This window comes from Neodiprion fabricii, chromosome 3, assembly GCF_021155785.1.
Source record: "Neodiprion fabricii isolate iyNeoFabr1 chromosome 3, iyNeoFabr1.1, whole genome shotgun sequence".
NCBI lineage: Eukaryota > Metazoa > Arthropoda > Insecta > Hymenoptera > Diprionidae > Neodiprion > Neodiprion fabricii.
Window position 1 is genome coordinate 3,417,777 of NC_060241.1, and position 23,852 is coordinate 3,441,628.

The 23,852-nt window shown below is 39.1% G+C and overlaps 1 protein-coding gene across 2 annotated transcripts in view; it reads left to right on the plus strand.

The window, feature by feature from the left end:
* The window catches only part of LOC124177562 (neuroligin-4, X-linked), a 252,640-nt gene that overhangs the window by 184,492 nt on the left and 44,296 nt on the right, over positions 1-23,852 (plus strand). For both annotated transcript variants that reach the window (XM_046560061.1, XM_046560062.1), the window contains exon 8: positions 13,881-14,032. In XM_046560061.1, the coding sequence (XP_046416017.1) occupies positions 13,881-14,032 (152 nt within the window). The remainder of the gene's footprint in view (positions 1-13,880; positions 14,033-23,852) is intronic.

The following is a 23,852-nucleotide window of genomic DNA, read 5'->3' on the forward strand; positions in this document are numbered from 1 at the left end:
GTAAAAACAATATACCCGAGTTGCGAATCGCGAATTGCGAAGCTTCCAATTTGTTTCTCTCTGTAGTTATATCTTGGCGAGTTTTTTCTTCATTATTTTCTACTCGTTCCATCATTGTTTTACTTTTGTAAATTTGCCGTTTTTACATTCCGCACCGTATTTTCACCCGATTTTTTCCCCTTTTATTTTCGTACCCTCAATTACGCTCTCCTTCCCACGTCCTGTGAATCGCGAACATCCGAGTTTCCGCTATACGGTCTGTACAACCTTTTAAAGTAAACACGAGAGCGCCCTAATGAGCCGCGGCATTAGCTTCATATCGAGCATACATCACGCACACACATCATACTCAGGTGAGGAAGCGTCAAGAGGCTTGCGTTAAACTCGCGAGAGCATCGAGTGGAAGAGGCAGATTTTTTTTCATCCACGATAACAATTTTCCCCAAGTCATCATTTCTACATTCTTTCCAAGCCCACGCCCTCCGGGAAAAAGGGTGCGGAAAAAACAAACAAGCGACGCGCGATGTAAACTATAAAATTGTCAATATAACGCATAACGATTTTTTCTATGATTGTTCTCACTTTGAAAGACACTCGGTTTTTTTTTCTTTTTTTTTTTTCTTGTTTTCGACTCAATTTGAATTTTCTACAATTTTTTGAATTAGCTAAATACCACGGAGACAAACGTGGAGTTTCTTCGAAATTTTTTTAAAACCTTGCGATGTGCCTTGTTCGTTGTTATAAAATACTGGCTGACGATAGCGATTTTTCTGCCTCACCTGTTTATTAACTTCGATATTCCACATCGGCACTGAAATGCACTGGAATTTTATTTACGTTCTGTGGCAAATCGTTCTTTGTACATTACATGCACGAATTTGTTAAACCCCGTTATTCAACCATTTCTTTCATTTATTCAGTCCCGTTACGTGCAAATTTCCACTTTCTCATATTTCTTTTTTCTTCCAAGTGAAATGAAGAAAATGACATTTCTGTTTTTTTTTTTGATAATACTTTTGCGCTTGGTTGGAACAACATTGCAAAATTTTTTATTTCAAAAGATATAAATGTCAATAGAATAAACAAGTAACGAAAGTGCACGGAATTTCGTGCTTTCCAAATTTGTGGGAGAGATTTGAGATGACGAATGAAATTTTTCTCAGTGAAAAGAGCGAAATCCGAGATAAGAAAATAAGAGGAAAAGGGAAAACTGGAGCTAAAAGATTCCCCGATTGATACCACGTTTACCTTTCGAAAGATTGAATCACGCTGCTTAGGCATTGCGTGCGGCACTTTATCGGGCACTGTAACACTACAATCTATTTCCGGTTCGCCGCGAAGCGAGATCGAATAAATGCAGAGAGGGATATTGGTTCTTCTTCCGATGAAATGTATACGTATCCGGGATGAAGTGGGAAGGAAGACCGAGCTGAGGGATGTTATTCAAGCCTTTGAATTAATCAGCGTCTCTATCTGCCCCGAGATATATCCACCCTCATATCTCTCATTGTCTGCCTGTTTGCTTTCGACACAACTCTATGTGCTGTTCGCCTCAATCGCCGTGATCAATTATTTCCTTGGTATCGAATTGCGGTACGGCTTAATAAATAATTTGCGTAATAAATAAGAAAGTGTTACACTTCGGAGAGTTGTTGAGAGACGCGGAAAGTCGGAAACTTGCCAGAGATTTCAAAAGGATTCACAGATTCCGAAAGATTTACACGTAACACTTTAGAGAATAGTGTAACTACTTTGTGTCAAACTTTGTATCAAACTTTGCGACACTTTGCATGGATTTCAAAAGAATTCTGTGAGAAACGGGTTTTCGGATTTCTTTTTTTTTTTTTAAGAAATATGGGAACCGAGAAAAATATGCACGTTTATTAAAAAAAAAATGTTACAAGGAGGAAAAATTATATGTTTGTCGGTAAAATATTGAAAATCGATTAATTTCCGGTAGAACCGGAAGTTCAAATCAAAGGAGACATGGCAATTTTTCAAGTCCATAATTTCGTTGTAAAATCTTGTAAGCTTTAGATTTTTTCGTCAAGCCGTTTCCGAAATCGCCGCGGGAGTTCATCGTACAGAACGTCATTTTTCTAAAAACCAGTTTTGCGGATTGCAAGGGTTTGAAAACGTAAAAATTTTATTAAAATTAGGGAAAGTGATTTTCAACCGAAACCGATATGTTTCCTCTACCGTAAATCGGCACTTTTTGTCGATTTTTTAAGAAGAACTTGTCTAGAATTCTTATTCAACTTTCGGTTCGACGTATTTCATCGATTCTAATCACCTGTTTCCAAAAGACAAATTTTTGCAGTCGACACCTCAAACATCAAATTTTTCGTTCACTTTTCGGGCTCTCAAAAATCTTCGAATTCGTAAAACGGATTTAATTCACCGCGGATTATTCTGAAAATCCAGCCAACAAATAAACGGTGATTTAATTTCTTCGTTGGCGGTGTTTGAGTATATTTTGGTTGATTTCCCTTTAAAATCCCGAGCAAATCTTTGTTCAGTTCTAATTAGCCAGTGTTTCGTACCCATACCGGTTCTACAAATACGCGTTTAGAACAATGTCTCAGATTATTGAGCCCGAGCAAATATCATTCGCATGTTGTGCCTGCGCATACAGAAAATTTGTGACTCGCTACTTTATTTTGATGCCTGGGCAGAGGATGGAAATTATTTTTGAAATTTGATTTTTTCTTTTTTATTCTTATTTCTCTTTTTGCGTACGACGTAATCACGAATCACGCGTGCGATCGTTCAACGACGAACGACGAGTTTCTCCCCCCTTTATTGTTAGAGTAATAATGGCACGGAAATCGATAATTTCCGTACCGTTCTTAACCTCGTTTCGATTATTTTTCCACCCGACTGTACGCCTGCCAAATCCATGAGCCAAGGAAAGCCTCGACAATAACTTCGCCCTTCCAGGACGCGACCCTTCACTCAGCAAGGATTTGCGACTTAGCTCCTCGGATAACTTTTGGACGGGCCAACGTTGACCTGGCTCTATAAGGAATACGTGCCGAGGCATCAACCCGACACGATCTCAACTCCTGGTGCCCAGAATACACAGCCGAGAAATTTTAGGCGATCATTGATCGCGGACGAAAGTCGAAGACGAAGTAGGAAAAGGATCGCGTACAGATTGAGGTGCGGTTGAGAAGCGGATCTGGGTAAAAAAATATCACAATCCGAAGAAATTAGAGTCGTCGATGAAAATAGGGAAAGGAATAGAAACTACGGCACGAAGAGACGGAAAAAACACGTCTGATGGAATCCTGCAGATAATGGCGAGGCGGAGTCCCGACTGGATAGAAAAATAAAAAAGAAAAAAATAAAAAAAAATAAGAGAAAACGAAAATTGGAACGACTTTTGTGATGGACTATTTGTCACGAAAGTCCGATTATTTTAAATCTTTTCGTTTCTGGGACTCGACGTTAGAAAATTAAACGACAAGGTTAAGGATCGATAAGTTGCAGGAGTACAGAACCCTGCGTGGTGTTTGAAATTTCGTCGGGTGAAGCTTCATCGGACTTTAATGAAACCTGTATTAACGGGTCAGCGCACAACAGGCTGATCGCCTCAGAATTAGGGATATTACGCTCGGAGCTTCGCGAAAGTTTGTTCCGCAGGCTCGGGTGTCTCTGCAGACGGTGAGTTGACCGAAATTTTCGAATTCAGACCTCCGGCAGAAAATTGAGGGTATAATTGCGAAGCGAATTCACTCTGGCAATATCTTTTCATAACCAGAAGTCCGATCATATTTTATTCGACGAAGAAATGTCTAGTCCAAGTTTTCCGTTATCTGTTTTTCTTTACTTACGGTGGAGAAAAGACATTTTTAATTAATTATTAATGGATTTTAACGAATTCGTCAAATTCAGATATACGTAGATTCTCGGTGTAACAGATCGATAGAAATCGCTGTTTGAACAATTATTGATAACCGGTACAGCTTTTCTATTCGAGACGATCGTTCGTAATGGACTTTTACTTTGATCCGGGTCTTTTTGTCCAATTTGAATACCGTTTTGATTATCTTGTGTTTTTTTTTTTTTTTGTTCCTCTTTTACTTTATCAATATTGTATCTTGATCTTTTGTGGAGGGTCCCAGTCAAAGGGCTGAAACGTCAAGTACTTGGCAGGATTTTTTATTAACCTACGACACCGAGAAGCTGCACATATTTTGAGTCGATATCCGCTCCAATCTGGGAGAATTCTATAAGGTCTTAAAAACCGTCGATTTCTCGACGGTTAATATCGTGGTGTACGGGCATTCAGGTGGAGTTGAATGTCAGGGCGAAGGGTCAGAGCCAAGGCAACCGCGGTGGGAATTGGTTTGATCGGTGTTACGAGCTTGACGACATCGCCGAAAGGAAAAGGATGGCTGCAACGGCTGCTGGCAAGGGTTGTAATCCGGGGTGGGAATTCTTTGGGGAAAATATAGCTGACGATGGTGAGGACGCGTCGAGTTAACACCAGTTTCACACTTTTTACATGTCCGTCGCTTCTCAACTGGGAACGACGAATAAAAACGAACACATTCGGCATTGCATGCACGGAGATTTAATGCTAGACGCTAGTCCCAGAGGCGAAAGTAAAAATCGGAATATCTTTAATCTATAATCTCAGACGATACGTTGAGAAAAATTTCATTCGTTGCAGTGACTAGAAAAATTCAGTAAAACTGGTATCGTTAAGAAAATTGTTTGAACGTTGTTGGGATTGCGACGATTTTAAGATTGATTGATATTCTTCAACTTCTTTTCTTCCTTTTTATTCAGTCTTATTTCATTTTCGTTCCATCTCCTTTTTTTTTTTTCTTCTTTACTTTGATTCACAGCGCGAATATAATTACAGTTCAATTTTGTTCACTGAACCGACGATCTTCGTCGCAGCTTGGCGAATCCGGCGTATAAAAGAATGAAAGAAAGAGAATCGATGGGAGTACCAAGATGAGAGAAGAGCAGTGGAGGGGAAAAGAAATTTAGTTTTTTTTTTAACACCGGATCGGGAACGGTGAATGAGATGCGTAGTCTTTGTGTAATATGTCTACATGTATGTGTACATATATATACGTATAATACGTACGTACGAAGATGAAGGATTTATAACCTAATTAAAAACGATCCGCCCGTATTAATCTTTGCAGCGAACTCTCTGAAGTATTCAATGCCGAGGATGGGGGGCGGAGCTCGATATATATATTATATGGAGACGGATCCCTCTACTTATATATCGCTCTTTGCTCGGCGTGCTAATTAAAAATAAGAAAGAGTTACAATGATGAAAGAAAGAGAAGAAGAATGAGAGAGGGTCAAAAGACTCTGTAAGAAAGATACGAGAAGTCACTTATGAAAACGAGAGTTTCAATCAAAGAACGGTGAAGAACGAGGAGATGGAAACTATTTCTAATTAACAAAAATGAAATTAAACCCCCCCACCCATGTTTCATTATAACACTATGATTTATTACAGTAACTAGAAAAATTCAGTGAAACAGGTATCGTTACGAAAATTGTTTGAATATCGTTGGAATTACGAAAAACGAGACACGCCTAACCATTTTGCGCTATCGTCGATCCTTTTTTGGTTGTTGCAACGCGAAATCAATGTGTGAGGTTTACTCTACTTATTTAGCTAAACGTCAATTTATTCTCGCACAAGCATTAAATTTTCCCAACAGTTACGAGAAAATCTAGTAGCAGTGATCGTAATGAGAAAGAATAGTAACGGATACTAGACTTTCCGCTAACAACTAGAAAAGTAATTTTCATTTTTTACGTAGAACTATATTTTCCGATTGTGGTAAAAAATGAAAATAGTTAAGGACTGCAGAAATTCCTCCAGTGCATAATCCAATATATTACACTCAGGTAATATTATTTTTAAACTAACTTTTTTCAAACAGAATATTCTTAGGGATGATTTTCAACTACAGTAACAACAACTCGTAATTTGGCAGAAACTTTGCAAAGATAATCGGTATCGGTTGTTGTCGAAAAACGCGCGTCACCAATTTTTTTTTTTTTTTCCTTCTGCAGCATGAAAATTTCGCCTCGCCCGAACAAGGACGTAGAAAAAAAAGAAACAAAGTGTCATTCCGTGCCGAAACAAGTCAAGGAAACCGTGTGTTTTCCCTCGTTTTATTTCTCCCTCGGGAAACGGGGGTGTTCGAATCCCGCTCGTCTCCCGCCAGATGTTAAAACCAGGACTAGACAGCGGTGAAATGTCGCATCCAGAGTTAAACGATCCTGAGCGAGTGTCCCTGGTCGTCGTCGGTTGGGAGGGGAAAAAAAAAATGCGGTGGAAAATTGGAGGGGGTGGGAGAGGAAGGGATGGTTACACGTGTCCGAATTTCCGAAGTGCGGCGAAGATACGACGACGCTTGAGAGGCTTCGCGATGATAAAACAGGGCGCGAGGCCGGTTTTCAGAATCCATTCGCCTGGCGCCGGCAGCTACACTCGGATGTGTTTACTGACCCAACATTGGCACAAGGGGATGAAATGGAAGGGGGATGAACCATGTGTCTATCCCAGGAGTTTCGCTGCCGCTACTCCTGTCACTGCGTCGCGAAATAATGGCGAATAAAACAGCCCCTCGACGTACGTCCTCTTCGGACTCGTATTGCCAACTTGCCACCTTCGATGTGAGATCGTGATTTTCCCCTCCGCCCCTCTTTAGAGACAATTCAATATTTAGCTGGCACCGATATCCGGTGTAACGTTTCTGGGAACTTGGGATCGTTGAAGACCCCAAACCGAAAATTTCTCGCTGTTGCTAAGCAAGTTGACATTTTGAATTGAACTTTTTTTTTGTAACGTACGCGTAGTTGACGAGTCATTTATCCAAAATAGACCGTGATCAAAGTTATTTACTCTGTAAATAATCGGTGGCAGCGGTGGGATGAAACCCTAACTGACAGAATTTTGATCCGTTGATCTCGTGGTTTTCGTGTTCAGATTTTTTCATCAATCGTGCTAGAGAAAGCTTTTTTACGGTGTAAATTCGTTGGACCGACTTGGCTGTTCCTTGCAGTGCGGATTCTCTGACCTTTTTAATAATCCGAAGTGTCTTCTGGCGGGTTTCGTGAAGCGTGTGAGATTTTCGCTCTGTGGGAAAATTCCAGGTCTCACGACTACTTCGTGGCCATATGCATAATACTTAATACACTCGTATTTCCCTATACGTTGTGAAATCTGCAGAGAGCAAACTTTTGTCCTCGCCTCTCGTTCGTTCTTGCTCGCTCTGCGGCAGGTCTGTAAGTTTTTTTTGTTTTTTTTTTATCTTCCTTCTTTTAACCCGAAAGTCGTTCGACGTCGGGAAAAGGAAGGGAAAAAAGAAGAAGAAGAGGGAGAAAAAAGTAGTGGCAAGAAAAGCGTAGCTACTAGTCCCATCCCCAAAATCGTGCGCTCTGGTCTGCTGCAGTAAAAATACCTATAAGAGGACAAAAATCCTCTCGAAGGAATAACCGGATAATTTTTCAAACAGCCCTCGTAACACGTGAAATTGATCACATATGGGATGAAAAAATTCCACCTCCTGTATTCACTTTTTGTTCGTCTACCGATGTGTCAATGACACTGAAGAATTATCTCCGCGGTGAATGGTGTCAAGGTGAAAAGGAAGAAGAAGAAAAAAAAAAATGTCACTCTTGTAGGTGAAATAAGAAGATAATATACTTAGGAGAATTGTTGAGAAACGCGGAAACTCAGAAACTTGCGGTGGATTTCAAAAGGATTCACAGTTTACGAAAGATTTACACGTAACACTTTAAAGAACAACGAACAAATTCTTGAATGTCGTTATATCAGAAACTTTAATGGTCTGCCCTGAGTAAATGAATACGAAGATCAAAAAATCCCCCCAGACATATGTTTAACACACAAAACTGAGCAGGTGAACAAAAAATTTCAGACAAATTTGGATCTCTATTTCTTATTATTTAATAAATCCCCCATATTATATTGTGTGACGAACCTGAAAATATTATACAAAGTATGAAGAATCTTGTGCTTTCTGAGGTGAAAAAAAGCTGAATAAGACAAATTCTGTCAGAGAAAAAAAAAAAAAAAAGAAAACAACAAGAATTATAAACTCGAGAGTCGACTATTGGATCCTAAATCTGAGAGTCGAATACCGCTGTTAGATTTAGAATGCAAAGAAGAAGAAGAAGAAAAGAAAACAAATGAAACCAAAAACAGGGAAAGGAGAAAATAAAAAAAGGCTGTGAATAAGTAACGGGTAAATTTGGAGGAAACGGGGCAGTTTCTCGGTTCATCTGTGCCGCAGTACGCGAACGATATGTATATATTCATGCGTTATACACCGCGAGTCTAGTAAGTAGGGGTAAGTGGATTTTTTACGGTGCTCCGAGGCCCACGGGCACCTCAATACGGGATTTCCTGGATTTCAAGGACTTAGTGCGGCTGAATTCACTAAGACCGTAGTCCAGCTGTTTCAACCGGGTGAACATCAATAGATTACGCTGCTCGAGAGGCGGCTCTCTCCCATCCTCCCTTCTGACCGGCAATCAACCCTCAAAGCCCAGCAGCCAACCCTTCCAAAATGATATTGTGCCCATCCGTCAAGTTCACGCCAGCGTCACTTTTCCTTCGGAGTTCTCTCCGATTGCCAAAACATTCTCAACTTTCGCGAATAATTTCATTTCTGCTATGTTGCGAGAACTTCGTCTCGTATTATAAAAGCGAATAAAATTGGCCCGTCTTACGCGAGTTTAGACTTCTCCCTCAATAACGTTCCCCCGATCTACGAATATATATATTGAAACGGGAAGTTAGCTCTCCCCGAGCGTTTTTCTCCCCTCGTTTGACCGAAGACGACGTTCCCTGCTACCCGATAGATATTTCGGATCACTGGACGGTCGAACGGCCGCTGTTAAAAATTTGTCGAAGTTACAACGATGCGAAAAAGAAAAAAATAAAATAAAATCAAATAACGATACGACCCAAAAAATAAAAGAACGACGAAATTTATGCAACAGACTAGAAATTAAATGACATTGATTTTCTTTACCACACGTCACGCGCATTTGTTGTAACCCGTTTTGATAATTCTTGTTGTACTCTGAAATCTTTGGATGATTGTTGGATTTTGAAAAATATCGTTTAAAATTCTTTCGCAGAAATCGCGGCTGTTTATTTTATGCCGGTGAAGTAAGATGCAGGACCACAGACATCACGTGATCCGAAAAGCTTTCCTCGGCGTAGGTACTATACGTGTGTAACATGTGTTGTGCTTACACACTCCGAGGACGCGACAAGATCTTACGATTTTCCTGCTCTTTCCGGGCTGCTCGCCTCCGGCACAGCAACAATCCTCTTACGCTCTTATCCCCGCGGTCTTCTATTTGATGTCAGACAACTGCGAGCTACGACTTTCCTTATGGCTGTCCCTCGAGAAAATGGCACTCGTCACTCGTTGTTGCCTCGAAATTACATCGACTTGACGATTAATTTGAAACAATGACGCGTTCTTGGTATAGTTGTGCGAAATGCGAAAAATCTCTGAAAGCTTTGGACGTTTCGGAGCTTTTTCACTGTTTTCAAATTTCTGACAAATTTTCTAACCACAATTTGTACGCAATCATGACCGGTGTTGTGAATATTTAGCACGTATTGATATTTACTCGAAACGAAGTTAAAAACCCAATATTGTATTAGAAAAACATTTTCATGAACATCGAGACGCGAGACTTTCGGTTACGTTGAAAATTCTGTTGGTGAAATTGGCGAAAAGGAAAGAAACAGGGAAAAGGAAAAATAATAATAAAAACGGAAGAGTGAATAGGGGGGGGGGGGGGGAGGGGAGAAAAAAAATACGAACTCTTGACAAATTCAATTTTCCGAGATGAATAATAATACAACTGTCCGAAAGTTTTGTAGTCGTGCAACGGAGGCAAAATGACAACGTCGGCACAGGGTGACTCCCTTGAATTTGTATGATCAATCTATGTAGAACACGGGTATTTTAGACAGGCTGGAAATGATATCTCGTTGGCCATTATCTGCACGCCTGCATATGATTTGGTTCAGTCGTCGTCGGGCGGATTTTCTGTCTTACAACACGATCGGATCGCATTAAGATTCTCGACATTTTATAAGATTGAATTAATCGCAGGCGCATCAAATTGCAAAGTAATTATTTCCCGTTGCATCGACAATGTTGATCGACAGTGCAAATTGTATCGTGAAAAAAGTTGTAGCGGCGTTACGAAGTGGGAAATTTGAGTGATTGATTTTGAAATGATTAATAAAATCTTGAGGATTGATACGACAAGTTGACATGCCTGATCTTATTCGATCATACAGCTAAGGGACCGGCACGAAATCGAAAAGCAAAATTTTATTTTCGGAAGTCGGTACGAAAGTGATGAATATTTGTGACGGAAAAAAAAAATTTTGAAGTTCGGTATGATAAATCGACAACTCAAATTTCGTGATGGAAATGCTGAGAGATTAGTACGAAATCAAATTTGGAAAATCTAGACAATCGGTGTAAAATTGATGATCGTTTATGAAGATAAATTTTACGGATTGGTGAGATAAGTTGAGTAGGCAAATTTTCTGACGAAAGAGCCAAAGGATCGGTACGAAATTGACAAACGAATCGAAACAGGAAATTCCATGCCAATGACACCAATATGATCGGTACAATATCGAAATGTAAAATTTCGCCGTTTGGATAATCGGTACGAAGTTAAATCAACGATGAGAATTTCGCGGCTCTTGGCAGCTGCGGATATCCATGTTATTGTTCCTTGTTATTCGTTATTCATTGCTCTCAGGCTCGGGGTGAGTTTATTTATTTATTTTTTTTTTTCTTTCTCTCTTTTTTTCTTTTCTTCATCCCCTTTTCGGTAGAATTAGGAAGGTAGGGAGATATCCGTAGACCCGTGGCTAATAGCTCTCGAGGAACGTTCCACCTGGGAATTATCCCGCTGCCAAAGAGAATGAGAACGTTGTTTTGCTAAACTGAAGAGCCGGCTGCCTCTCGGATCCCACGACAATTACACCCGTGTCACATGGCCCTGAAGTGTATCGCATCGTCGAACGGCGTGAAAACCGCCCCTTTACTTCCTCTCGCCCATATTCCACTTGACCCTGCAAGCCGATTTTCGCCGCCCCTCCGTTTTACCTAAACTATTCGAGAGGCCCTTTTTTCCGCTCCTAGTTTTACTTGTCTTCATTCTTCCTTCCCACGCTTCGAATCCCTCAATTCCCTCAATTTTTGGGAGAATGGCTTGGAAAATTCACCCTCTTAAAATTAACGTGAAACAAACGAACGGGAAAAGTTTACAGGATTTTATAGGTATGAAATCGTAGAGAAAAAGAGTTTCGCTATTCGCCTACGAATCTGAAATAGGTTATGTGTATTTTATGTACGTATATGTTATATATTACGACGCAGGTTAGAAGATTAACATTCCGACCGAGTAGAAACATTTTTTCTTCACCGTCAAGCAATTTTTAATAAATATCTTTTCTGATCGTACACGTGTCGTGTGAATTTTGATCGTACGTTGTTTTGTAACTATTTGTGAAACATCTACATTTCAAAAACCGTTTGACACAGTTCAACGTTGATTATTCGCTTCGATTGCGAATTTTCCGGGAACTTTTAAACGTCACTGATAATTTCGTATAATTTTGCAATTTCCATCACTCTCAGAAGTATAAAAATAGCTAAAAAAGAAATTGAAAAGAAGAAAAAACTCCACCACACTCATACAAGATTTTGCAAACAGTGTATTTATTTTTCTATCGAAAAGACACGATAATCGAGATCTTCCGTTTTTGACGTCGTTTCAACTTTTTCAGCCCTTTTTGAATCACGGTGTAAAAAAAATTCACCCGCAGGCGAGAAAATTACCGTATTTCTTAATCAACGGGCGGCCTAATTAAGGTGGGTGTAACTAATGAAGCGTGCGGCTATAAACGGGCTGAGAAATTTCTTACCGCACAACAAACCGGCGCCGTTTGAAGCGAGGAGTAAGCGGAGAGACGGTAGAGTCGAAAATTGTCCTGAATCGGAAGGATCTCGTCCTGGAAGCTGGAGCAGGAGGCAAAAATCCCGGTATTTTCCAATTTGCATAATTTACAGCAGTGCGCTAATTGCCAAGTTTAATTGTAAGTGGAAGTGCAATTTTCGGTTTTCGGTTCGTTAATATGGTTTCCGATTCGTCGGTGCTTTTTCTCCCTCTCTCAGCGAGTTTATTCTACCGCCTCTGTTTATTCAGTGGCACTCTCGCCTCGGACGAATCTTACGGATGACCGGAATTTATACCCACTACCCTATTAAGTTTGGGGAAAAATACAAAGAATAAGGAGAAAATAAGAGTTAGACGAAGGAGAGAAGCTGGGGAAAGGTAAATAAATAAAATGAAATAAATAACAAACAATTTGTCTACCATTCTCATGATTAAATCCGGTACGCCAACCGCTTCTTCCTCTTCCTCACTCTTTATCTCTCTCTCTCTCTCTCTCTCTCCTTCCTGGTTCTAGCACCGGGCACCCAGAGTTTCCGGACAACGCATGCGAGAAAACTTTTCGACAATGACGAAATCTAGTTGGAGAAACAACCCCCGATAAACCTTCCCTCGCCCCCAGACAGTGACAGATACGCGACGAGCCCTCGCGTATATATATATATATATGTATATATATATATCCGAAAACGCCACGCCCAGAATCACGTAACGTACACACTGACAGAAATTTTTTGTCACTATCAAAAAATATAGTTCTAGGTAGAAAATGAAAATTAATTTTCTAGCCGTTATCTGCCAGAAAGTCTAGTATTCGTTACTGTTCTTTTTCATTACGATCACTGTTACTATATTTTCTTGCAACCGTTGCGAAAATTTAATGCTCGTGCAAGAATAAATTGATTTTTGTCAATTAATTGAAATTTAAAGAAATTTGCCAATTTTGTTTTTTTTTTTTCACGTTCAAATCGATGTCATAATTATTCTCAAAGCTCCGATTTCCCCCAATCAAAATCCTAAATTCCAAAATACTTTTACATCCCCGCTAAATAATTGTCTGAAAAAAATCCGTGAACCGAGTATTCGAGGCCTTGCGGAGAAGTATGTGAGGCTCGTTTTGCACAGTAGCGGTCGAAACCGTCCCGCTGGAATAGGGATGGGTTAAATCACCTGACAAACGTTACAGGCCGAAATACTCTTGTCCATTGCCAACAACAGGCGCGTTTCCTCGGTCCCCGCATCCCCGGGGTCACGAATTTCCACTAAGGGATGCACACCGTTTCTCCCTTACCGAACTTCCGTAGGAAAAGCGTTACGAGAGCGCTTTAACAAACGGTAAAACACGTCGGCCAAAACCAAGTCGGAAAAAAATCAGCACAAAAATTTTCGTGTCGCAAAAAGATTCCCCAAAAAATTGAACATTTTTTAAAAAAAAAATTCGTTCACCGACAATTTTTACCACGTCTACGTTTCGATGTGTCAAACTGATCGAAACACTGGGTATTAAATTGAGGATGGGAAAAAATCCAATTTGCCGAGTTTCATGTCATTGTTTACTATAATTCGACGGACAAGATTTGGACAAATCTCATCACCGGCAAATTGCATCCCCCTCCCCTATTTGCCGATGTAATATGCAAGAATATCGTTACGTTTATCGTAGCTGCAGTAAGGTTTCCGCTTTCCGTAGAATCGAATTTTGGATCGTTGGCTTTGCTTTTTCGATTTTTCGTCCGCGGATTTGCAAGATTCGTGAAACGGCTAAACAGTGACGATATCCTCGGAGGGACGTAACATTCTCCGGACACGGATACGTGTATAAGTACGAAATTCTAATCGAATGCTTTTCAATTTTGCAGAGAATGGGTTCCGTCCACGGCGACGAGCTTCCCTACGTTTTCGGCGCTCCCCTCGTGGATGGGTTTGGACATTTTCCCAGGAACTACACGAAGGCCGAAGTCACTTTGTCGGAGAGCATAATCCTGTATTTTTCCAACTTCGTCAAGGCGGGGTGAGTCGATTTTGCGAAAATAATTACTTCTTTTTTTTTTCTTTTCTTTTTTACTTGTAACAATCCGAAAACCTATTTATCGGTTTGCAATATTTGATATATACAGTGCAAACGGTTGACTGCGAATAACGCAAAATTGTTTCTCCGAATGATAAATAAAAAATTTTAACGACGACGACGTTGGTGAGAAAAGTGTCGATGAAAAATTTGCAAATCTGAAAGTAATCCGGTTCGATTTACACGAAGATTTCTATCCGTCGTCGGATTCACGTTGTCGAAATTTAAGTTGGTCAGTTTAAGATTTTTGATTCGAGTTGCAGATTTTTTCGTATCATGTTTGTTTCGTGACAGAAAATCACAATTTCGCATCTCTATCGACTGCCCCTCGCAGAGTTCGTTTGAATTTCAAGTACCAGTATTTCCTTTTTGTTCTCACTCTGTGTTTTTTTGTTTTGTTTTCTTTTCTTTTTCTTTTTTTTTTTTTCTCTTTGCTTTTGTCATATTCTATCTTTTTATTACAGCCGTCAAGTTTGACGAGCTTGGAAAGTTTGTAGCCTGCGTGCAATCTCTGCGCTCATTCATTTGAAATCAATTTGAAGATGAGAAGTGGAAAAAAAAATTACGAGTCAGGTTGAAACGCCCCGCTCCGAAAACCTGCCCCCGGTCACTTTAATTCCGTTGCATATTCAGCACGTGGGGTGCGTAAATTTTTTCTCCTTACCCTGTGTTTTTTTGTTTTTTTTTATTTTTTTTTATTTTTTTTTTTTTTTTACACGTTGTTTCACTTTTTTTTATCATCACCGGTTTCAAAGATTAAAGGAAAAAACTCTCGGCACGTATAGATTATGTATACAGTTTACTTTCGTATGCATAATGTGTTATACGTAAAACTTGTCTTCTCGAGTTGTTCTTCGAGGATAATTTTCACATTATATAATACCTGTATGAATTTTTGACCAAAAATTTATCCCTCCGAAATATCAAGGGTTGGATAATTAATCGCAAACCGGTATCAAATCAGTCTTGAATAATTGCACGTAGAGGCTCATCGTCGGGAGTTATGTGATCTTTACCTGCGAAAGGAGATCATGTCGGAGGCTTAAGAGAGAGAGAGAGAGAGAGAGAGAAGGGGGGAGGCCTGCTTGGTGGACGAGTTAATTAAGTTTGGCTTTTGGATTTCGTCAAGAGAGTAACCGAGATCACTCTCCTTGTTAATTTAAGATTCAGACACATTCGCTGAGTAAGCTGATGGAATCGTTCGCCATGCGAAAACGAGACTTCGCGGATTATTGGATGGACGAAGTCTACCTGCGGAGAAGGGTTAAGCTCGAGATCAGAGTTTGGGTAATTGACGTCACGTTTTGCTGTGTGATGTATAATCATTCAAGGGCTCGCGAATAAAGGATCGAATGAAAAACTCGACGATAATTTTAGTTTTACGAAAATCTCGTTGTGGCAGATTTTTTATATCTCTCGACTGCTGATTCGACGTTTGGATTTTTTAAATTATACAATCAGATCAGCGTTGCGAAATAATGACGAAAATTGGTATTTTATAGATTTTTACTCTCAGTCATGATATTCGATTATTCAACGGGCCGTATAAAATGGTAGAATGACATTCTTCAAGTTTTTCAAACGTTTCAATTTCGCATCGATATGCAAATTTTCATATTTTGCTTGCGAGTTTAACGACGCAAAAAGCTTTGTTGTCACCTTGAAATTAGCCCTTTGTCAGTTTCTGAAAATAATGAAACTTCGATGTGGCAAAAACAGACACAATATTTACCTGAGTAATAATACATTGAAAGAATATAGGATCGAAGAGAGGGAGGAAAATGAAGTGAAAAATAAAAAAGAAAAAGAACATACAATTTTTAATATAATCTGTCACAAATCACAATAATATGATTACAGAAAATAAACTCAGCGTTAGAATTATGCCAAGATACATATTTTCCTCCGTGTTCGTTTCGGAGTTCGTTTTAACTTTGCCTAATGTAGTTTTGACCAGGCCTTCGTCGTGGATAATTAATTATCGCAACAGATTCTATACACTCTGGTTTATTGTTGAAAATTATCAAGAGCGGCGGAGGCGTTGAACGCGAAGGAAACCACGCCCGTGGTTTTGTCAACGACGAGGTCAAGATTGAACGTAAATATTAATTTACCCTTCGTGTTAATTAGCACTGTCCGCACTCCGCCTCATTAAATACTTTAGCTTTTACATGGGCGTGCGTGCTTGCATATACGGAGTAACGACGCGAAACGTTGGAGGTGATATTGTATATTATATACAAGGAACGTCGTCGCGGAGAATGATTTATTAAAGTCACGTAGGTCACATGTCGCTCTTTCCTCCCCCCCTCCTCGTCTTACGTCTTATTACTTTCTTCTCATTATTATTATTATTATTATTATTATTATTGTTTTTATTGCTGTCGTTATCATTGTTATTATACCTACCCACCTTCTCTACTTAATTACACGTCGTTTTTACGCTTTCGCAAAATTTGAAGAAGATATCTTATTTTTATCGTTGTTAGATACGCGCTGCGTTACGTAAATCCGTTCGTGGGATGGATTAATTTTCTTTTTTTTACTTTTCATCGAATAGTAGTGAATCTGAACTGAAAATTTCACGTATCAGTCGAATTTTTACATGGAAACGATTGACGATGACAAAAATAATTTCAATACAATATTCATTCGCTTTATTACGATCGTATTACGCGCATTCGTTTTATAGTAAAAATTTATCCACTTTTGAAAAATAATCTGTAACCCCATTGAATTTGAATAATTTTTTTATCTTATTGCTCTCTGTTTGCCTTCATTTTTACATCCAGAATCCGATATGTAGGTTTCTAGAAAAATGTCGGATTTTCAGTCTGTTCAATTTGAACTCCTGATTCAAACTGAAATAAGTAGATTTTCAACGTTTAACCGAAAAACATATACTTTTTCCTTCTAATTACTTTTCTAAATAAACGATTATGATTTTCCTAATTTATATATATAAAAAAATAAATAAATAAATCTGTTTTTCCGGTTTGTTTTTACTTCTCGAATGAGAATTATTCAATCACGACGTTTCTAGTTGACAACCCGCGTCAGATTTTACCGTACGTACGGTATCGTAAATTATTTACAACAAATGTACGCGCATTTCAGGTAAACCAATGTAATAACGCCCCCCGCCCGCAAAGTTATTGGCGACATATGCGTGTGCCCATGAATATTCAAACCCGGGCTTCCGCCTATATTTTACATCAATGCCTGCAGAGAGAACGTTACCCCCAAATTTTCCCCCTCGATCGAACCGCGCCCGGCTTAGCATGCCAAACGAAGTCTTTGAGTGACTCCCTCAAAGCTCAAGCCTGAAATGACTTTCGGTGACCAGCCGCATCGACCCGTAGCTACAAAAGCTCCCTTTCATCTTCGCCTCTTTACGTGCATGTTTATGAAACATTATGTACCCGCTGCGTATATATGTGACGCGACATTTTTTAATTACTCTTTTTGTTTTCATTTCTTTCCGTTTTTTTTTTCTTTTTTTCTTTTTTTCCTCCTTCATTTTCTTCCAAGAAAAGTCACACGGACGAAAGAAGGGAAGAGCTGGAAATTCGAAAGGATACGTCGGTGAAATTTTATCTATTGCACAAGCGCTGCGAATTTTTTTTTCTTTTTTTTTGAAGATACGATAAACAAAGGAAAAAAACGAATTCTTGTACTTCCGACGTGTTTTGGCGCGCTAAATTACGATCACGTTGTTATCCGTTTTTCACCATCAAGCCAGGATTTTGAAATATTTCAATCGAAATGTGACATTTTTAATGAAATTTCAGTTTTTAACTCGTGTTATGCGACAAAACGCTTCGTAAGGTACGATGAAAGAAATTTTTATTACGTGTCATTAGCTATAAAATCGCATTGGATTTTATAGAAAAAATTTATCACGCCGGAAATAATGATAAAAAGAGTATCCTTCACTCGAAAAATTACATGTTTTGTCACGTTTTTCAAGATGTATGTATTTTTTCCTGTTTCGAACGTTTAATCCAAGAAAACTTCATTTCTTCTGTTATAAATACGGTATATTAATATTTTTAAATATACAATTTTTTAACAGCATCTTATTTATTAGGTTATAACATATAGCATAAATTTCTTTCGATCGATGTATTTCATTGTAAGACTGTTTTGAATATAACACGAGTGAAAAAGTTTCAACTTTCGTCAAAAAATCCCATATCAGAATCAATATATCTCTAAATTCTAACGCGATGGAGAAAAACGAGCAACTCCGTTTGGCATTCGTTTGGCAGTTTATCAAAAAAAGATTTCATAAGGTTCTGCGATTATCGATAACGGTCCAAAAATTAGGAAATAATAAAAATACGAATCCGCGTATAAAAAATAAACTATCACCTCGCGTGTAAGCGCGTGTATTTAACTAGACAAGTGGGAAAAAGAAAAAACTGCCCATCATTTTCCAATTTGTTGAGAATTCGATCAATTTTCAACCATCGGGGGCTTGTACACAACACGTAGCTGCTCGCACCCCGATGAAATTTGCGTATTCTTCGCATTAGCCACACGTGGCACGATACTCAGGCACCTATCTAGGTAGGTGCCTACATGACCGCGTCAAGTCGTCCCCTGTGTCCTGCAGGAGCATCACCCTCTCTGTATTCCTATCACGCCCCCGCACTTTTAGTTGAACGAGTAGCTACGTACACCCCTGCCGGATAGGCGAGTTTCATATGAGGGCGGGAGGGGGAGGGGGGTGGTTCGCCCCCAACCCCCAAAGAGTACCTACCTCTCACACCCCCGAGGCAAAGTCCCGTTTCGGAAAACTCGTTTCAACACCGACGCCTTTGAATGGTAATGGCTAATTTGTAAAATTACACCAGCCCCACCCCCACCCCCCCTACAAAGTTGCCCCCCATCGCCCCTATTTCCCCCCTTTGTAGCCTATTTTGTATTATTATACAAAAGGGTTTCGGATTACGTTATACATAAGCAACGTAATATGTACGTCTCTGTATGTACGTACATGTGTGCGTACGAAAATTAAATCCCTTGACGGACAAACCGAGTACGTTATTGTTCGGTTAAATTTTTAGCGAAATCTAAAATTCACAGCGTTGAAACGGATTTTAAACAATGTACGAACACACGCTTTGGACTTTTTTTTTTTAGATTTTTAAACGCATTCTTTACCTTCACATCGTTGTCGGAACGACGGATAATAATTGTATTGTTCGTAATTATTATTATTATCATCGTTGTTTTAAAAAATATGTTCAATTATTTTATATTCGAACGTATCTATTCTGATGATTGATTTATTGCGTATATCGCACACGTAGGTACGAAATTATGTATATATACAGGTATGTACGCTTTGTATAATGTACATGTATGTGTGTAACATCTACATATGGGTACAATATAAGAGCAATTAAAATAATTTCGTTGAAAAGGAATTTACATTTTTATTCCGGGGATAAGGGTGAGCGTAGGTTACGCGACAAGATTTGCATTTGTTTGTATTCTCGAAAAAAAAAAAATTATTTTCAACACGAGGCAAAGAATGAGGGGAAAAACGATTAAAAAAATTCAGTAAATTCTGGCTCTACCTTTGGCGTGATACATGAGGTAATCTTTTTCATTGCATCTGTAGAATATGAATTTTTCAACGAAAATTTAATTCCGCACCTTAGTAAGGATTCACTGCAGTGACTAATGCAGATATCTGTAAGGAGCGTATCTCTGATTTTGCAATGTTTATCGTATTATAAAAATGAGTAAATTGAAACACTGGCGTAGTTTGAAGTTTCCAAATATCAAACTCGTTATAGGTACGTTAAAATATATCTAGTTATTTCGAATTTTTTTCCTTGTATTTTGTAAGGTGAAAGGCGAAAGATGATAATAAAAACCATCGAGCAATTATTGCGATACCGAAATTCGCGATGGTTGTAAATATTGTCGACTGCTTCTTGTCGAGCATTTTTTACGGATCACATACACGTAGATGCTTCGCCGTTTTTGATGCCTCCAAGACGCGGAGTGGCGGAGGATTTTTTAAACGGAAAATCGAACAAATAAATCTATATCGATAGTGGAAGGGTGCGGCCGTGAAAAAGAGAAAGACGAATGAGGGAGACGGGACAACGAGTCGAGTCGAGTCGAGGCGCCGCGACGCCCCGCGTCGTTTCGGAGTAAGGGGGCTAATCCTACGGAGTTAGCGTCAGTCAACTTGAGTTACGAGCAACGGGCGCAGCAGCGTTACACCCTATTTATCGTAAATTATGACAAATTACGCCGGCCTCGTCTCGCCGTTTGATAAAATAAATGCAATATCTATCGCTGCATCTACGCCGAATATCGCGCTTGTAAAATTTAGCCACGGAGAAAACCCTCGAAAACAACAAAATATGCGTAGAAACTAAATTCGATGCCTGACGTCTCGATTACATTTTTTTACTCGTTCACCCTTGTTGTTGGAATTATTATTTCGAATAATCATTGCTGCAATGTTTTCCGCAACCACCGATATTTTTTACATCTCTGACACACCGGGACAATTTCTTGAAAGTTTAAAATCATCCGCGCATGCGCGAGTTTTATCGGCTGTTCGCGCAGGCTGGCCAACCCGAGTTTCAGCTGTCAAACTGTTTCTGCCGGCGATGTGGTTGATGTACGAATTTTCGAGGATAGAATCTCAAACAATCGAGGTGGCGACTCGGAAAGGTTTGGGAAATATTTGTTACCGGGTCGGAAAGTCGATTCTTCAAAGAACGATCGGAATTTGATGCTGAAGCTCTTCGAAAATTCAAACGTACACATTTTTCGTGGGTTGGCTCACCTGCATGGAATATTTCGCCGACCAATGACATTGAATTATTTGACGCATGCGCAGTTGATCTTCGGTATAACCATAACGACTATCTCATCCCATGTTTGTACCGTTGCAATTCGGAAATGCGATTTGCTAACGACTCGCGTATAAATAATTCTTGTTGTTTGCATCTAAATAATAACATTTTCATCGTACGATCTATGATTTTCACGTTGATGAATATCGTGATGGTATATTTAGATAAAAATTTATGAAAAAAAGAAAAAAAAATCAGTAAACGTTTCTGACAACGTAGTTTTGATAAATAATTATGAAATAAGACTCACGTGGTACATTTTCTCTCGTCTCTTTCACACTGTTTCAAAATTTGATTCCCTTTCGACAATTATAATTTCCGGACGTCACGACGCGACCTTCGCATCGTGGAATCAGCCCGACGATTTTCGTGCAGAACTTGTCAAGTTTGAGCAGCTGAATCGCAACCGTGACCTATATTGCATGAGAACTGGCTATTCGGAATACGGATTCGATCGCTAGTACCTACATATCTGCATTATGCGATGTTTGCTTTGGGATTACGACGCGTGTCCAACGACTTTGCCGCATGTGCATTTCGGCAGCTGTGCAATGTGTCGTGAATTCAGGTGCAGTATGTAGGTAAAATATATACATATATGTATATACATCGATCGATTCGCCCTGCGGTAAACGATTATGCAAAATTATCGCATTTCCGTATGTTGTTGTGAATTAAGGGATACCTCGAATTTATTTTATACACACACGCGTACCGGGCATTCCACGCCAAATAAAGCGCTCGAATGTTTTTCAACATTTTTTCGAATACATTTGTCCTACTTGTGATTTTTTTCATGTCCCAGCACGTCTTTAGACCTGATATAAAAGTTTGAAAAGAATTCGATTCGTTTTCTTTTAAAACGCTCGAAAAAGAGAACAAAACTCCCACTCTCTCCACTCTAAGCTTAAAATTTTTCACATCTGACACAAGATTTTTGAGTATCGTTTCAAACATTTTTATTAAATTCAAAGATTTGTCGATCTTAAAACGTCCCGAGTGAATGAAAAAAATAATAAAAATGTGAAAGATCATTCGAGTGCTTTTGTAGAGTTGAAGGAAGAATGTGAGAACCGTTTACCAAATCCAAGAGGTCAAAGGTCGACTTGGCGTGGAATGCCCCGTGCGTATAATCCCGATTTGCACATCGCCGTGCACGTTTCCGTCGCTTTGCGTTGCGTTGGGTTGCGTTGCGTTGCGTTGTGTTGTATTATATCCTATTTGTTCGGGCGAACGTGTCTCCCGCAGAATCGGCTCTATCGACCCCTCCGATTCCACCACCCCCTTTCAGCCCCCCGTCCCCGGCAGCCATCCCTGGATTTTACGATTATTTGACCAACAGCGCTGCAGGCTATGCGTATTTTCTTATTCTCGACCTCGAAATGTGCCTCCGGAATTTTGTCTTTCTACCCTGCAACGTTGTACGGAAGATATATACCGTTTATAACGTAACGTATATAATGTTTTTCAACGACGACAGTTTCACGTGATTATACTGAACTTGTTTCGTTATTTTATTTATTTATTTGTTTCTTTTTTTTTTTTTTTTATCGACCCATCGTGATTAATTATCAATGCAACTCCGACGTTATTTATGCAGTTTTGAATCTAACGATGAGTCGTTCGTCGGTATTATTATAGTAATGTAAAAATTCGCACCGGTTAATCGTTTCGAATCGTTGAAACTTTGTACGGAGAGAAAACGGAAACGTGAAAGAAATACATACGCCGAGACGGTAAAAATATGGAGATTTAAAAATCTGTAGATTTTGTCTCGATTTGTGCGGTCGATTTTCGTGATTGAAAATTAATCGTTAATCGAAATTACAAAACAAAATAAATCGACGAAAGAAAACGGTTCGTAAACTTGAGGATTTTTGGAGGAGGTGATTCGATTTCGGATAAAAGAGAAGAAAAAGAAGAATTTTCGAGCATCAGATTTCAAATTCTGTGTGCGGTGTGTTTTTTTTTTTTTTTTTTTTTTTTTTATTATACGCGTGATTAAGCCTGTCGATGAAAAATTAATCCTGTTTAATTAAAAAAATTTCTTCATACCTGTACGTACATTGTTCATTTAGAAAACCTTCTTCGCGAAAAGATGAAACCTAGAAACTCGTATGTGTGAAAATAAAAGAATCAATTGCAATAAGGACAAAAAAATAAATAAAAAAATATTAAGTAAAACCCTGAAGATATTAATTAATCGTAATTGTGAAACTTTATTTCAACTTTCCCGACACGGTAGGTATCGATGAACAAAAATTTAACTACCGCCTTGGAGCTTGAAGATCGATTCAAAGGAAAGAAAAAAAATTATAAAAAGCTTTAAACGCGCGTATTGTAGGTAAATAAGTTTGTTCTCCGGGTGTTTCAACCGGTGTTCTAATATCTTACAGAGGTATACGTATGTATACATCGTATAATATACTTGCACAGCGGTACAATGAAATTTCTATGTAATCGAACAAGCGAGCCAAGCAGAATCGAGCTGCTGCTGCTGCTGCTGCTGCCGCTCTCTGCGGTTCGTTCGAGTGGAAATAGCCCTTCGCTGGTACACCGAGCCGACAATTTGAAATCGTCGAAACTGTCTGTTCGATTCAATTGAGCGATTCGCTTCAGTCGGCTGTGCTCCAACTCTAAGAACAGACAGATTTTCAAAATTCTCCAATAATTTGCCCCTTCTTTCGAAGCCAAGAGTTGAGATGGGAAAGGATAGTCGATTTCGCTGCAGAGTTTTTCTACTTCTTTTTTTTTTTTTTATTTTTTAATTAATCTCGACAATGTAGTCTCGTTTAGTGTACTCCAATGCGATCGAATCTTGCGCGATTTGTTCACCTCAGCTGGTCTCGTAGCATTTTTTAATTCTGCTTTTT